The sequence below is a fragment of the Harpia harpyja genome, chromosome 15 (genome assembly GCF_026419915.1).
Source record: "Harpia harpyja isolate bHarHar1 chromosome 15, bHarHar1 primary haplotype, whole genome shotgun sequence".
NCBI classification, from domain to species: Eukaryota; Metazoa; Chordata; class Aves; order Accipitriformes; family Accipitridae; genus Harpia; species Harpia harpyja.
Genome location: NC_068954.1, coordinates 15,857,289 through 15,871,979, shown reverse-complemented (window position 1 = coordinate 15,871,979; position 14,691 = coordinate 15,857,289). Strand labels below are relative to the sequence as shown.

General features: G+C 38.5%; 1 protein-coding gene across 2 annotated transcripts in view; it reads left to right on the top strand.

The window, feature by feature from the left end:
- The window catches only part of GREB1 (growth regulating estrogen receptor binding 1), a 110,903-nt gene that overhangs the window by 70,100 nt on the left and 26,112 nt on the right, over positions 1–14,691 (top strand). For both annotated transcript variants that reach the window (XM_052809455.1, XM_052809457.1), the window contains 12 exons: positions 148–333; positions 904–1,254; positions 1,956–2,084; positions 3,615–3,740; positions 4,204–4,401; positions 4,492–4,672; positions 6,513–6,705; positions 7,298–7,434; positions 8,806–9,145; positions 10,690–10,805; positions 11,515–11,714; positions 13,515–13,604. In XM_052809455.1, coding sequence (XP_052665415.1) covers positions 148–333; positions 904–1,254; positions 1,956–2,084; positions 3,615–3,740; positions 4,204–4,401; positions 4,492–4,672; positions 6,513–6,705; positions 7,298–7,434; positions 8,806–9,145; positions 10,690–10,805; positions 11,515–11,714; positions 13,515–13,604 — 2,247 coding nt within the window. The remainder of the gene's footprint in view (positions 1–147; positions 334–903; positions 1,255–1,955; positions 2,085–3,614; positions 3,741–4,203; positions 4,402–4,491; positions 4,673–6,512; positions 6,706–7,297; positions 7,435–8,805; positions 9,146–10,689; positions 10,806–11,514; positions 11,715–13,514; positions 13,605–14,691) is intronic.

Sequence of the window (14,691 nt, the reverse complement as noted above, 5' to 3'; positions counted from 1 at the left end):
CTTTTTGTAAGAGATGTAAATATAGGTCCTAGTGCTAAACACTGCTAAAGCCATCAATTTTAAAAGGTTTACTATTAAAACTGTTTAACACATACATGGGAAATTATGAAATTAATGTGATGTGTACAAACATTGTTTATTTTGTAGGTCATGGAAACTTCCCATATCTTTGTGGGAACATTAATGATGTGATAGTGAGTCCTTTGTTGTACACCTGTTACAGAAATTCACAGTCTTTATCTAGAGCATATGAACAATATGGTGCCTCCACAATACAGCCTATTTCAGAGGAAATGCAGCTCTTACTGACTGTCTACTACCTTGTCCAACTAGGTAAGATTATTTTACATCCAGAAAGACTGCAACGAATAAATTACATGCTGGTGAATGAGAAAGGGAGTATTAGGGCAGGACAATATTAAATATCGGTCTTAGGACATGTGATATTTTATTCATGGTTATGAAACAAAACTAAATACTTAGTTCGTGAAGAGCAGACAGATTGAAATATAATCGTACAAAGTTCATCTTCTCCTATAATCTGGGACCTCAGCAACTAAAAATAAAGAAAGGAAAAGAGCTGTAATTCACTGCTTTTGCATACAGTCTGTGGTTTAGAAGTAGTATTATGCTGAGACAGGCAGCACTCAACCTCTTAAATATTTCTAATTACTGATACTCAGGTTCCAATTAGGGCAGCTTTACTTGAGTATCACAAAGGCACTTCAAAATGAAAAACTTGGTTCACATCTGCTAAAGGCAATAGAGTCATGCACGCATAAATCTGAAACATGATCATCTCTCAAAAAAGTACATATTTTGAAAAAAAAATTGTTTTTAACTCAACAATTTTGTTTAATTGTTTCAAAATACTTTCTTCCTTTTTTTTTTTTTTTTTTTTAGCCTCGGACCAGGTCCCTTTGATTGAGGATTTGGAACAAATATTCATGCGTTCATGGCGGGAATCACACCTGTCTGAAATCCGTCAGTACCAACAGGCTATTCCACAGACTTTTCCTCAAGTGCCCAGCCAGATTGCACCAGTGACTTCAGCCCAGCTTCCCTGGCTGGCGGGCCTCGCAGCTAGCTCCTGTAATGATAGTGTCCATATCATTGAATGCAGCTACTCTCTGGCTGAAGGGCTTTCAGAAATGTTTAAGCTGCTCATTGAAGGAAAATTAATAAAGACAAACTATGTGGTGATCATATGTGCCAGTAGAAATCGAGCCATCGATTCCTGCATTGTGATAACAGGTAAGATCCCAAGGTTGTATCTCCAGGCAAAATAGAGTAATTCGATGCTATGAGGAGTTTGGCTGGACTTTCAATAAGCTGTCTCAGAAAGCAGAGCTTTGACCAACAAGTAATGGGTTTTGATGAACCCAAGTTGATGTTGCATAGTTGGGTCTCTCCCCAGCAAATCACATTCTGCCTGTGCAACCCTTTTTCTCACCAAGGCATCCCAGCCAACACTAGTACAAACAAATAATAGCGAGTTACAGCACACACAGTGCATAAAGCTCTCCTGCTCTGTGTGTCTGGGATATTACTGCGAGCAGAGGACCGAACATTTCCTTAGCTTCTAAAAGATGGTCTTTCAATGCCATTCCCTTCGACAACCTATTATGCTGATAATTAAATAAATTATTTGAATAGCCATTCAAAGATTCATTATAAGTGTAAGATAATTGACAATGCCTTTGACTATTTATATGGTCTTTTTATATACTGTATCAACAAATATTTCCTAAACTGGGAAAGAAACACAAAGAATTATAAAACATGAATCTATCTTACAGATGTCTGGTGCATACACTTATAGGAGAGAGAAAAGACTCATCTCTGCTGGTTTTGTGTGTGTGGCATTCATTTAGCTGGGTAGTATTTTTATTATGACTTAGAACATTTTTAACTTTAGTTTGAAGTGCTTTCAAAATTAATTTTTTGTCTTTTAGGAAAGTATCAGGCAAGAGTTCTGTCTGAGAGCATGCTCACTCCTTCAGACTACCAAAAAGAAGTTAACTATCAGCTGGTCACAGGGAAAGTGGAAACTCTGGGGTCCTTCTTTAGCACACTCTGCCCAGGTACCTAACAGGTTATAGAGACATGTTTCCAAGTCCCTGAAACTTTTAAGTCAGAGAAAATAGCTGTGCTCATTACCTTTCCAGAAGAAGGACATTATTAGAAATATATAAAAAATGCAGGACAAAGTTGTGAAAGTACATTTGAATTGAAATTCCTCCTAAAAGTGTCAGTTCGTAAAATCTCTCAGTTTCATTAAAATATATCAGCAAATAGCTAAGCATATTATTCTTAGCTATGCAAATCCATCCATATACTATGCAAGTCCATATCCATATGAATGTATAAATTCTTTTGCCCTAAGCACAGAATTCATTTAGACCATGATAGAACAGAGTTATTTTATCAAAGGTAGGATTTGCCCTTTCAACTTACCATACTGTGAACTTGATCATGATGCATGGGAAAGAGAGGAAAATTGCAGAGAGCCAGGGTTACTGGATCATTTTTAAACTGAGTATACCAAGGATTACTACAGGCAAGATTATCTGGGGATAGATTCAGCCACATGGAAAGTTAAACTATCACACAACTAGAGCAAATGCAGCATATTTGTCAGTGTTAATGGGATGTCATAGTCCCCTTTGCCATTCACGTCACGTCGGTAAATCTGTACTTAGATCACAAGAACCCTTCTGGATATGTCATGATATTTTGAGTGGTCACTTAAGAGAAACTCATTTTGCTTGAACCATCATGTAGTTATGTTAGTGTTTCTGCTCTTAGTATCTTCAAAGTATGGTTCTCAAAATCACTTTTGCTATTGCTATTGTTTGAGCAGAACAAGTAAATGAGCATCCTAAAAATAGTTGCCATCTACATCCACTGGATTGCACTTCACGGGGCAGACCTGCCTTTCTGAGTTCAGTGCAGACACATTCAAACATCTTTTCAACTGCTGAGAAAATACTAAATACTCAGGACAGGCATATTCTGTTCTCTGCACAGCTTCCATCTGTAAGCAGGGCCCCTGCTGAATAGAATAGGATATATTTGCAGATATAGATAGTTCAGTAAAACGTACCTTGCTTTCTTCAGCATTGTGTGTAGCTACAAAACTCATATTTCTCTTTCAGCTTTATAGGGAATTATTTTTCTTTCTGTCTCTCAAAAATGTTAGAGATTTTAAAATATTTATCAGATTTTCCAAAGCTTCTTGTAATCCTTATTAGTGAACAGTATAGCTCCATGGTCTGAACATAAACCAAGCCAGTTTCATGTCTTTGTTGTTGCTGATTTACATCAAAGCCCTGAGGCTAGTTTTCTACCATCCTCCATAAGTGCTCTAGCCAGTGGTCTGCAGAGCTGGTCCGTCATTCCTTGGCCTGATTTGCATTTTATTAGTGATATGCTGTAAAAACAGATGCAATAGAAAATAATGAGAGAGTTCCTGTATAAAACAGCCAATAAGCCAAGGGCAGGATAACTAGCTAGCATATATAAAGCTCTTTAAGATCTACAAACCAAAATCAGTATGAAATGCAGCTCTTATTGACATGGATGTTTATTCTACTATCCCTTCAATTTGATAGAGGGTGACATTGATCTTTTGCTGGAGAAATTTTACCAGGAAAACCAAGGACACATCTCTTCATCACTTTCTGCTTCAGTGAATAAACCAACATCACTGAATGGAACTGGAACAGCTGCGTGTACAAGTAAGGAGGATTTTCTAAAGCGGTAACAGAGTAGGGTACTTGAGACCACATCTCTGGGTGTACAGTTAGATCCATCTGGGCAGAGTCTGAGGCTCTTAAGGCAAAGGTCCTGAGGCAAACAGCAGCTCATGTCTTGGGATATTCAGATTTACACTGATGGATGCTCCGCTTCATTCCACTGGGTATTGTAGTCTTTGAAGCTCTAAGTCTTACTTCTGTGGTAGCAGAATGCTATTGCACAAGTTCACTTTCAGCTCTCAGACATTTAAGGGACTTACAGGACCAAAATGCCAAATGCAGAAAGATTTCTTTGCATATTCCATATAGATTTTTATAAACTGGAACTCCTGTGCATAACCAAAGTATCTTAAAGAGTAGATCAGCCATCCTTTGCCAGACTCTAACAATTTGTGTTAGATTAGACTTTGGGCATATATCTAAACAGAATTTTGCCTTTTTCCAGGTTATGAGATTGAACGACATCAGATTCGTCCATTCCAGCTAGCAGTGGCTCAGAAATTGCTGTCTCATATTTGCTCAATTGCTGACTCCAGCACTCAAAATCTTGATTTGGGTTCTTTCGAGAAAATTGATTTCTTGATTTGTGTTCCACCCTCCGAAGTGACTTATCAGCAGACTTTGTTTCATCTCTGGCACTCAGGTGCTCATTAGTTAGCTTTATTTTAGATTTACAGGACATTGTTAAATGCATTTTTATCTGGAAATACTGACATTTGTTCCATTTCTTTAGGTATTTTATTAGAACTTGGATTAGAGAAGGAACACCTTACAAAGCAGAGGGTGGAACAGTATGTTATGAAACTAGATGCAGAGGCCCAGATTAAATTCAAAGTCTTTTTACAAAACTCTATGCAGAATCCACATACACTGTTTGTCCTAATCCATGATCACGCACACTGGGATCTAATGAGGTAAGAAAACTGTAACTTGTTTTTAGAGGAATTATTATTGTTTGCATTAGCTCTCAAGATCAGCCTTCTGATTTATTCCTTCCTTCATCTTTGTTTGCATCTTTCTGCTAACTCTATCTTCCCATGCATGGAATAAACTTGTTTTCTTTTAAGGTCCTTCATGACTTGTTCTTATGCTGTATATTATATTATGCCCCAGTGGAATATTTCAGCTTTTCTTGCTCACCATTCTTATCTTCTTTCAGCCACAGCTGTTGTTTTTTTGGCTGGTTATCATTTGTTCAAAGGAAAGCTTCCTGTGAAAGTACACAGAGCTCATTATCCTCTGTCAGTGCCCTCTGGGCTGTAAAACATGCAAAAACCCTCCACACTGAGTATCCAACTAGTGAGCCAACACTGCTGCTTATTTTTTTAACTGATTGGAAATTTTCCAGTACAATGTTTTTTCTGTCCCAAATCACCAATTTGTGAGAATTGAAAGCTTCTGTGGATACATAGTAAAGTCAGGTATACTTCTCAGGGAAGCAGGTGGGTTTCTGTTCAACGTTTGCCAAGTTCCCCATCAGCTTACTTGCATAACTCAGTGCTTCCTTCACGGAGCCCTATTTCCTTTGCTTCTCAACAATCTGCCTGCTGAGGAGTTGGGCTGCTTTTGCTTTCTGGCTCCTGAGGCACTGGGGAGCTTGGAGAACACACTGAATTCCAGAAACACCAACATATTCCAACTTTGAGAGCACAGTAGTGTTTCTGAAACCAAAAACTATGGAATCTTGCTTGTGAATGAAACGACAAGGTCTTGTCTTTCACACTGGTTAAGAATGATGATTTTCACCAAAACTTTATTTTTGCCTGTGAGGGTTTCCTGTTCAATTCCTCTATACCTTAGGAACTTAAATGACCTATTACAGCTGTCACAGCCTTTAAGGCATTTATTTGCATAGCATCCTTGAGTGGTAGGAAGTACCTGTATTGCTGCTGAAGTCTGATATTTTTTCCTCTTATCTAATAAAGATATGTAAGTGAAAAATATTTAAATGACTGTTCTGCACAGCAGGATTCATGCCACCTAACTGAAGTCAGTTGAATGAGGTGCCTAGAACAGGAGTGTAATTGCCTGGGATTGCCCACATAGTCACAACAGAGACATGAGCATCTCTGAGGGCCGACTTAGGTCAGGGGTGGACACAACCAATTTCTGGAGTTACTTGTCTCTCTCTGCTGGTAACAGAAGGAGCTTGCAGTGATGAGGCTTGTAACTTAGTCACTGCAGATAAATGCCAAAAATTAAATAGCATGAATTTGGGCTGAAGTTTTACACTGGAGCAAGGAATTGACTGTAGGTGTTCTACGATACCAGCATTTGCCCTAATAACTATTCTTCCCTTTCGTAATAGCTTTACCACAGGTAGTTTCCCTCTGGTTTTCTGTCATACAGACTTACTGTCTGTCATTTTCTATCTTGATTTTTGTAGGTAAGAATTATATTTTTTTAAGGACAACACTATCAATCTGGCCAAAGTTTCTACAAGACTATGTGTCTGTTGGTAACTGCCAAAACAGTTTTCTTTCATCCTTTCTCTCTCATATTCTGATAGCTGTAAGTGACTGGTAATTTGCTAGCTAGGGAGCTTATCAGACTTACAGAAATTTTCAGCTGCAGTGAAATAATTTGCATTTCTTTTCCCATCCTTCTATGCAACAAAAGCAGGGCAAAGAATAGAGTCTGAAGTTCCTTGTACGTGTTTAACTTTGATTTCATATCCAGGTTAAAGCTATTCCACTGACACAAATGTTCCCTTGTGCTGATTACTTTGGAGAGTTTTGGCTTTCTTTTTTGCAGTGCTATGCATAGCCTTTATCCTCAAACAGAACTGTCTACAGGACTTGTTGATAGACTGTTGAACTGCAGGGAGGTGAAAGAGGCGCCAAATATTGTGACCCTCCATGTGACTTCCTTCCCCTATGCGCTGCAGACACAGCATACTCATATCAGCCCTTACAATGAGATCCACTGGCCTTCTTCATACAGCAATGTAAGATGGATGCTTTGAGGTGCTTTTGTGAGCTTTTCATAAGTTATTTTACATTTACATACTTGGTGAAACTGTGGAGGCCCCATGATTTTTGTAAACAATAATGAAGTTTGCATGGCATCTTTTTCTTGTTCAGTCTGTGGCAAGTTCCTTTTCCCTCTGCTTATCCTGTCATTTCTTGCTTTTTTTCTGTATTCCTTTAATATCTTCTATAAACTGTAGTAGCTCTGCTAAAAAGCTTTGAGCTACATAAATGGAAACCATCTGAAAACCTGTCTCTAGTGCATTACTGCCTAAATGTATGTACATACCTGGATTTTCTTCATATGTGTGCATATTTATTCCATACATAGCTGTTCTGTCTGTATATATGTATATGTGAGGAGAGAGAAAGAAACAAGGAAAAATTGGGTCAAACTTCTCTCAAAAAAATTAATTCTGTTTCTTTCTCTGCTTGTTTTAATATGTCTGAGTAGATGTATGCTTATTAGAGAATGTGATTGCAAATATATCAGATACCAATGGTTAATCAATTGTAAATTAATAAATGATAGACTTTACATGTATATTTTTATTGCGTCATTTGCTTTAGGGTGTAGATTTATACCATGAAAACAAGAAATACTTTGGACTGTCAGAATTCATTGAGTCCACCCTCTCTGGACATAGTATTCCACTGCTTCGGTATGACAGCTCTTTTGAAGCAATGGTCATGGCTTTGGGAAAGAGGTATGGTACCCTCCTTTGTTTAACACAGGAAATTTAGGAGGTGCATTCTAGCAACTTGAGTTACTAGCTAGAAGCCTGGTTCTTTTTTTTTTTTTCCTCACTGTCCCACAAATCAGCTGTGTATGCAAGGGCATTTCACTCGTTCTTATTTTCTCCTTCCATCTTTTTTTATATATTTATTTGGCCTGTAATCTAATCAGTCTAGGCTGCCTCTTACTATGAACATGCACACCGTTTAGCCCAATTTAGAGTGTGTTCTTGTTGTGACTAGTAGCTACTTCTATATTATAATAATCTAACATTGCATCATCATGTAATTTCAAATATGCTACTACTTTTGTCCAATATTATCACTTGCTGACCCTGGCTGATTTTGTTGTATAGAATTTGTGCATAGTGCACTTGGACCACAAAGAGAAGTAGACGTATCACTGTGGTTTGTACACTTAAATCAGCAATAAAAACTTCAGAGCATCATCAGAGCTTGAAAATATATCATCAGTTTTCCTTGGTTCCTGTGGAGCAAGTCTAGAATCACTGCAAAAGAGTAGTGACACATTATGTGCATGTCTGCAGCTGTGGATGAACTCTTTGGGATCTGTAAGAAGAATGAGAAAGGACAAGTAAAATCTTGTGAATTTGTATTGCTAACTGGGAGATTGAGCACATCCACACTTAACTGCTGGGGCTTGCTACAGGGTGCTTTGGAGCTTTGATCACACATATCAGGTGCTTTTCTGAGCAAGCCACAATTCCTCTTTTTGCTGTGCACCTGGGTTTCATTTCTGTGAAAACCAGAGCACAGGAAGCTGTTGCGTATCCACGTGTCTCCCTTCCATAGACTGGGGACTGAGACAGGGTGTACCTGGGCTTAGGAACTTGGAGTGCTCATTGGATGCTGCCTATGTATTCAGTCCTCTTGGAAACAAGAGTAAGCTCATTCAGGGCTTCAGTAAGAAAACAAAACAGCCCACCCCATCTCCCGCCCCTTAAGAATAACACATAATGAGGAATACTATTCTCATGGATAAGAGAATATAATTTTCCTTGATGATATTGCTGAGTGCCTTAGCAAATATTCTGTGATAAATTTTGTAGCAGCCGTAAAGTCTTAGTGACTTAAAGTGATGTAACCTTACTGGACTACTTGCTTAGTAAATCTTTACTAAGAAATGGAGAGACAACATCAGTTCTGATTGTGAAATGATGCCTTGCAAAGACTATCCAACTGCAAGTTGGTGAGATTCTTTTGTATAGTAGATATGAAGGATTCTTTACAGGAGTAAATCCTGAGATTATTATATTTTGTAAAAATTAGCTTTTTCACTTTAGCCTTTAATACTTCACTATTTAATTCACCATTTATTTCAGGTTCCCCAGATTACACAGTGCAGTGATAAGGACTTTTGTCCTCATACAACACTACTCTGCAGCTATGATGGCAGTGTGTGGTCTTTCTCAGATGAAGAATTACACCTCAGTTGAAACTCTGGAAATCACCCAAAACCTAATAAACTCTTCAAGACAATGTCCTAGTGGTCATGGCCTCATGGTAGTGTTGAGAATTCCATGTACTCCGCTGGCTGCAGTGGCATATGAACGTCTGTATAATGTAAGGGAAAGACTAGCCCTTGAAGATAACTTTGAAATAATCTTGGGAAATCCTAATTCTGGAATCACAATAGGGAAGCACTTTGTGGAGCAGCTAAAGGTAACTTGCAGAATGACATATACTGGGAAGCTTGATTAGATGGGTAGGTGGGGAGACTTCACTGGTGAGAGTTATGGTCATGAGCTGAAATGTGTGTCTTACTAGTAAAAATAAAAACTACCATAAGGAACATGAGTTTTATCTTTTAGACATACTGCCTGTGACACCTCTACTGTCCTACCTCTGATTAATACTCAGTGGAGTATTAACTAATATGGCTAGAACTTGACTTCCAGCAGCAACCCTCCCAAACAGTTGAACTGCTTTTATCTACAGGGACCATAAGCAGTAAGGAAAAAAGCCAAATAAAATTGTCACAGTTTTAGCAGAATTTTCTTACAAAATTGTCATAGTGCAAAAAGATTTTAATCAGTGACCAGTTGAGAGTTGTATTATTCTTGTCACCAGCAGGTGGCATGAAGGTACCAAATCAGTGATGCTAGTTATGGGTCCTAGAACACCCCGGTCACAACTCAGGACTTTATGCTTTCTGGACGATGTGTTGGTTTATGGATTAATTTATATGCTTTAGATCCAGAGTCGTGGGTCATCTGTTTAACAAAAGCCTCTGATACTCCCTTGCTTTTCATAAAATTATCATCATCTGATCACCATAACAAAAATGTATTTACATTCTAGGATGGTGTAACATACATATGGTACACTCTGTACTGTGTCTGATTCAATATATGTTAGATGAAGTCACTTGAGATCCAGGGTCTAATGCTGATCTCATTCTGCTATAAATTAGGCATAACTTATTCTGAAAAATTGGTACTAGTTCTGAATCACATCCTGGTTGTCTTCTCTGACATGCATAATAGTGGTACACGTGCGAATGTCAGAGGCTGAGTTCTTGTACTGTTGGTACCTACTGTCTACTCCTTACCTGTAGATCAGTCTTACAGCAAAAAGGACTGACTAGTGTGAGTAAAGCAGTATAGCCTGATGCTAAATGGTCAAACAATAGATCTAGTTATCAAACTTCTCATGAAGTTATCAGGAAAACTTATAGCTTTGGGGGAGAGCAGGAGACTTCAGAGGGTAGCAAGTGAGGACAGTGGTATGTGTGTGTTGAACACTTCCAGCTTTCCTCTATTCCTCTAAAGTGAAGAAGTCTTGTTACTAGCTCATTTTCTTCCTTGAACTCAGACATCCATACGTTATCTGCCATAAGAAGCAACCCTCTGTACTCTTCTCTCCCGCAAAGCTCCTATTCAGCTTTACTGTCCATTGTACCATATCCACTCTACTTGTCTATGCCCTGGCCTCAGTGCTATGCAGCTGGGAAGCTAGGGGGCTTTTCAGACTGGAACATACTGTCCCGATCTCCTCAAACTTACAGCAGGCAGATTGCTACCTGTATGCTCATAGAAATTGTGCAATCTACCTATGTTGAAATTGGCTCTGCTCTGTGCCTTCCCTTGGTGGAACATCCATCCCCTGTACAAACTGATTCATACAATGGATGATAAAAATATATATTTCTCTATTTTTATTTGTGCCATATAGATATGTCCAACAGTGTTTCTTACCTTATACAGGCCTGGCAGAAAATTGAAGATGTAGATTGGAGGCCACAGACCTATTTGGAATTGGAAGGTTTGCCTTGTATATTGATATTTACTGGTATGGATCCACAAGGGGAGTCTTTGCCACGGTAAGAAGATTCAGTATTTTCTCAGTGGCAGTTTTTTATCCATTGCTTGCCAAATGGCTAAAGATGAACTGTTTAATTACTTGTGGGAGAAGAAAACAGATTTCAGTGTCAAGGTGTTCCTTTTCCATTTTTTGGCAGTTTTTATATCATAAATACAAACCCCATATTATTAATAATAACCTCCTGTTTATAGCAAGACATAAATAACTCAGAAAATATTATGAGGTTGTCCCATCTTAGAGGAGAAAATAAGAGTATGTAAAAAGAAAAGTATAGCTACTTTAGATACTTTAGTGTAGCTGAGACATCTGCTTGATGCTGGCATATGTGCTACAGGATGTGTGGAGAGATCAGTGCCTTCTGGAATGGCAGCTGGAAGCCAGACAGGACACCCTGGGGCACTAAATGCTTTTGTATGTTCAACTGAATCCCTTTCTGTGTGTTAGGCTTAGAACCCAAATGATTATTCTTGTTCTTACGCTGACGCTAATTTTCAGTGCACTAGTTTAAGCTGCATAATTGGATAAAGAAAAAGAAAAGTGTATGCACCACGGTAGTAAATTTATTAAGCACAAAAGATATACTGTGTTCAGTCTCATCCATAGTTTAAGCAGATCATGAAAAAATTCCCCTTTAGCTGTGTTTGTAAAAGAAATAAGGGAGTAGATTACAGTGAGTTTTCATACTAGCCCCTCTTGTTTCTCTCCAGATCACTGAGATACTGTGACCTACGTTTAATAAATTCATCTTCTTTGGTAAGGACAACCTTGGAGCAAGAACTTGGTTTGGCAGCATACTTTGTGAGCTCAGAAATTCACACAGAGAAAGCAGTTGTGAATGATGTGTTAGAAAGTGACCCAGAGAAGCTAAGCAGCACTGATAATGAAGATGAAGAAGTAGCGACGGAAGGTATTACTAGTAGTGATAATAAAAGAAGCTGTAAAATGATTGAGTTGTATTAGAAAAAGCAGGACTGTATGGATACCTACTCGGTGAGGGTTTCTGGAGTTAGCCTTACTGAGTGGGCTCTGCTCCTCAGTTTTGCTTCATCTCATTGAGCCTGTACTTTCTCACCCTCCCTGCCCAGGGACTGCTGCTGCTGCAGCATTTTAATCTCTTGCAGTCCTGCTGCTGCATCTGTTCTCTCTCTCTGTTTTTTGTCTCCCTTCTCTCCCCTTCCTCTGTACCTCCTTTGCCCCATATGTTCTGGCAGCCGCAAAGTGGAGCTCGGGTGGGTACATCCAGTGACGCTCACTGTTGGGAGTGCTGTGCTGGGTTACCCTCCCTGCAGCAGGGAAGTGTGCGCTTTGCCGTCTGGGAAGCAGTGACCTGATCCCCTCCCTCACAGCAGGGGCAACTCCACCTAAGCTTTGACTGATGCTACCTAACCTATGCTTACGTACTGACAATGATGAAGATTCCTCCCAAGGAAACTGTATATAGTAGAGCTGACTAGTGTCTAGTTTATCAGGTATTAAATAGTATGGCTAGAAAATATATCTGAACATAGTAACTTCTGAGTACTCCTTGAAAACATCCATGAATTCAAATTGACAGTGTAGAGTCAGTGAGTTTATCATTTCTTAAGAGAGCAATTAAGAACATATAAATGTGTAAGCAAACAATAATAATTTACCCAGGAACTGTTGGGGGGTTTTTTGAGTGATAGTTGATGGGTGTTATCAGTTATCATTAAGTTCTTTCTACATTTTTCTTTACTGTCTATTGTGCCTTGTAACTGTGGAAGACAAGGGATTTTTATCCCCCTAGGTTATTTATCTCAAACTGCTTGCCTTGATTTCCTTTTCTATGCTATGAGGAAGAAGAGAGCTGGTTACTGTTCACCTATTAAGCTCTTACTCATTGATAATAAGGATAGCAGAAGCAGCAGAACAAAAATATTTACTTTAATCAAATATGTACTTTTCAGGTCATACTCAGACTGTCTACAATAGAGGCCTACTTTAGATTGATGAGTACTTCTGTCCATTTAGTTGAAGTATGCCGAGATTGTATGTGATCCGACTCAAATGGGCACCTAAGTTGTTAGGCATCTAAATTGTAAGGCTGCTTTCCTAGTCCATGAAGTATGGTATGCTCCCCCAGAGTCCAATTCAGAACACCTGAGGCAGACTTACAGTCTAAGTTTCCTGCTGGCCATGCTTATGTCTCTGTTTATCATTGTAAAACTGTACAGAAACAAGCATTTTAACTTAGAAGCCTAAGCGAGGAACCTCAAGTGAATATCCGTGGTGGCCATCCAAATATGGATTTTCATCACCAAAAGCTGAGATATAATCTGGCCATAAAGCTGTAATGTATGGGGTAGGTGGTAATTTCATAACATACTGACAAAATAGAGCTTCTTGCCTGTTGGTTTCCCTGAAAGTGGATTAGTGAAGAAAGTAAGACATGGGTAGAAAGATAAAACATGGTTGAGACATGCCTAGAAGTTACCAGCTCCTGGCTGCTGCATTGATTTTGTGAAGCTATTGCAGCTCAGCATGGTTAGGTTAGACCACAGCCTGATGCAATATTGTGTGGTAGGAACAGATACCCTCCATACTGAAGACAGTGTTAGAATGAGGACAAGACCCACACAAACTCTTGTGTACTTTTCCCTCCTTTGACAATGTAGCTGTGCCTTCTTACAGGCTTACTTAAATTGTATTTTGGTTTTGTTTTCCCTTACTACCATTCATGAAACAGGTTCTACTTCAGAAAAGAGAAGCCCTATGAAAAGAGAAAGATCTCGTTCCCATGACTCTGCATCTTCATCTCTCTCTTCAAAAGCTTCCAGTAAGACCTTAAGATCATCTCTATTAAGTTACATTTAGGACATAAAAGAGACGGTTTATTCAGCTTATTAAGATAAATAATAAAAGGCATAAATCACTAAGGTTTTAGTAAGGCCTGTTTTAATGGGATCACGGAAGATAACTTTAAAAAAAAAGTTTCAGACTTCAGAAATATAAGAAATAAGATCTCTTGCTTGAAAAATAATTGTAGGGTGGTGTGCCTAAACCAGGCAATTCTTTGATATGTGCCACTAAGGTATGAATCCTCAGTACTGTGATGGCTGAGTGTGTTCACTGAAGCTATGACAATTTATGAAAAAGAAAACATGCTTCACATTTTTTAAAAATCTTTTCAAAATCTGTAGGAGAAAAAGCATGCTCGTTCTCATTGGTATTTTTACCTTTTGGGGTTTTGCTCTGGAATGTTCACTCATTAATTTTGCACTGTTTGAAAGCTCTTTTGGAGGTAGATAATTTTTTAAATCTTTGGTTCCTTTTTAATCTGCAAACTGATGTAGAAAGCATGAGGAAATGTTGAGAACTACTACAGCTCTTTTGTCTGATAAATTTCTTTGCATGCTTTTTATGAAGATAATATTAAGAGGAGAGTTGAATAAAAGTGGGGAATATAAATTGTACCATAACTTCCTAGAAGTCGCAATCTCATGCAGCTTTCTAAAATACGTTTTTTGTCAGTGACAGTAAATTCTTTTTGATCTAATTGTAGTTTTCAACATGGTGACATGCATATTTGGCCCATGATTTCTTTTCTACAGGCATAGTGGTGGTTACAAAAGGAAAAAAAGCTTGAAAACATTTGAATAAACTTCATCAACACTTTAATTTTCAAAATAGTTTTGTCTTCTTTAAAGTTAGGCTGCTCATCAGTTCCATGGTGTCCATGTGGCCTGCCTGTGGCTTTGTAGCCTCAATTTGCCTGTGGTTAAAGAAATCTTTGAAAACCAAGACTGTTGCTTTCAACATGAGAGGAAAGCTGTTTTTGTCTATGTTCAGCTTCAGGCAGATATTCCTAGTACCATGTGGAGACTGATTCCTCAACCAGTTCTCAGCCTACTCTGAAGACTGTG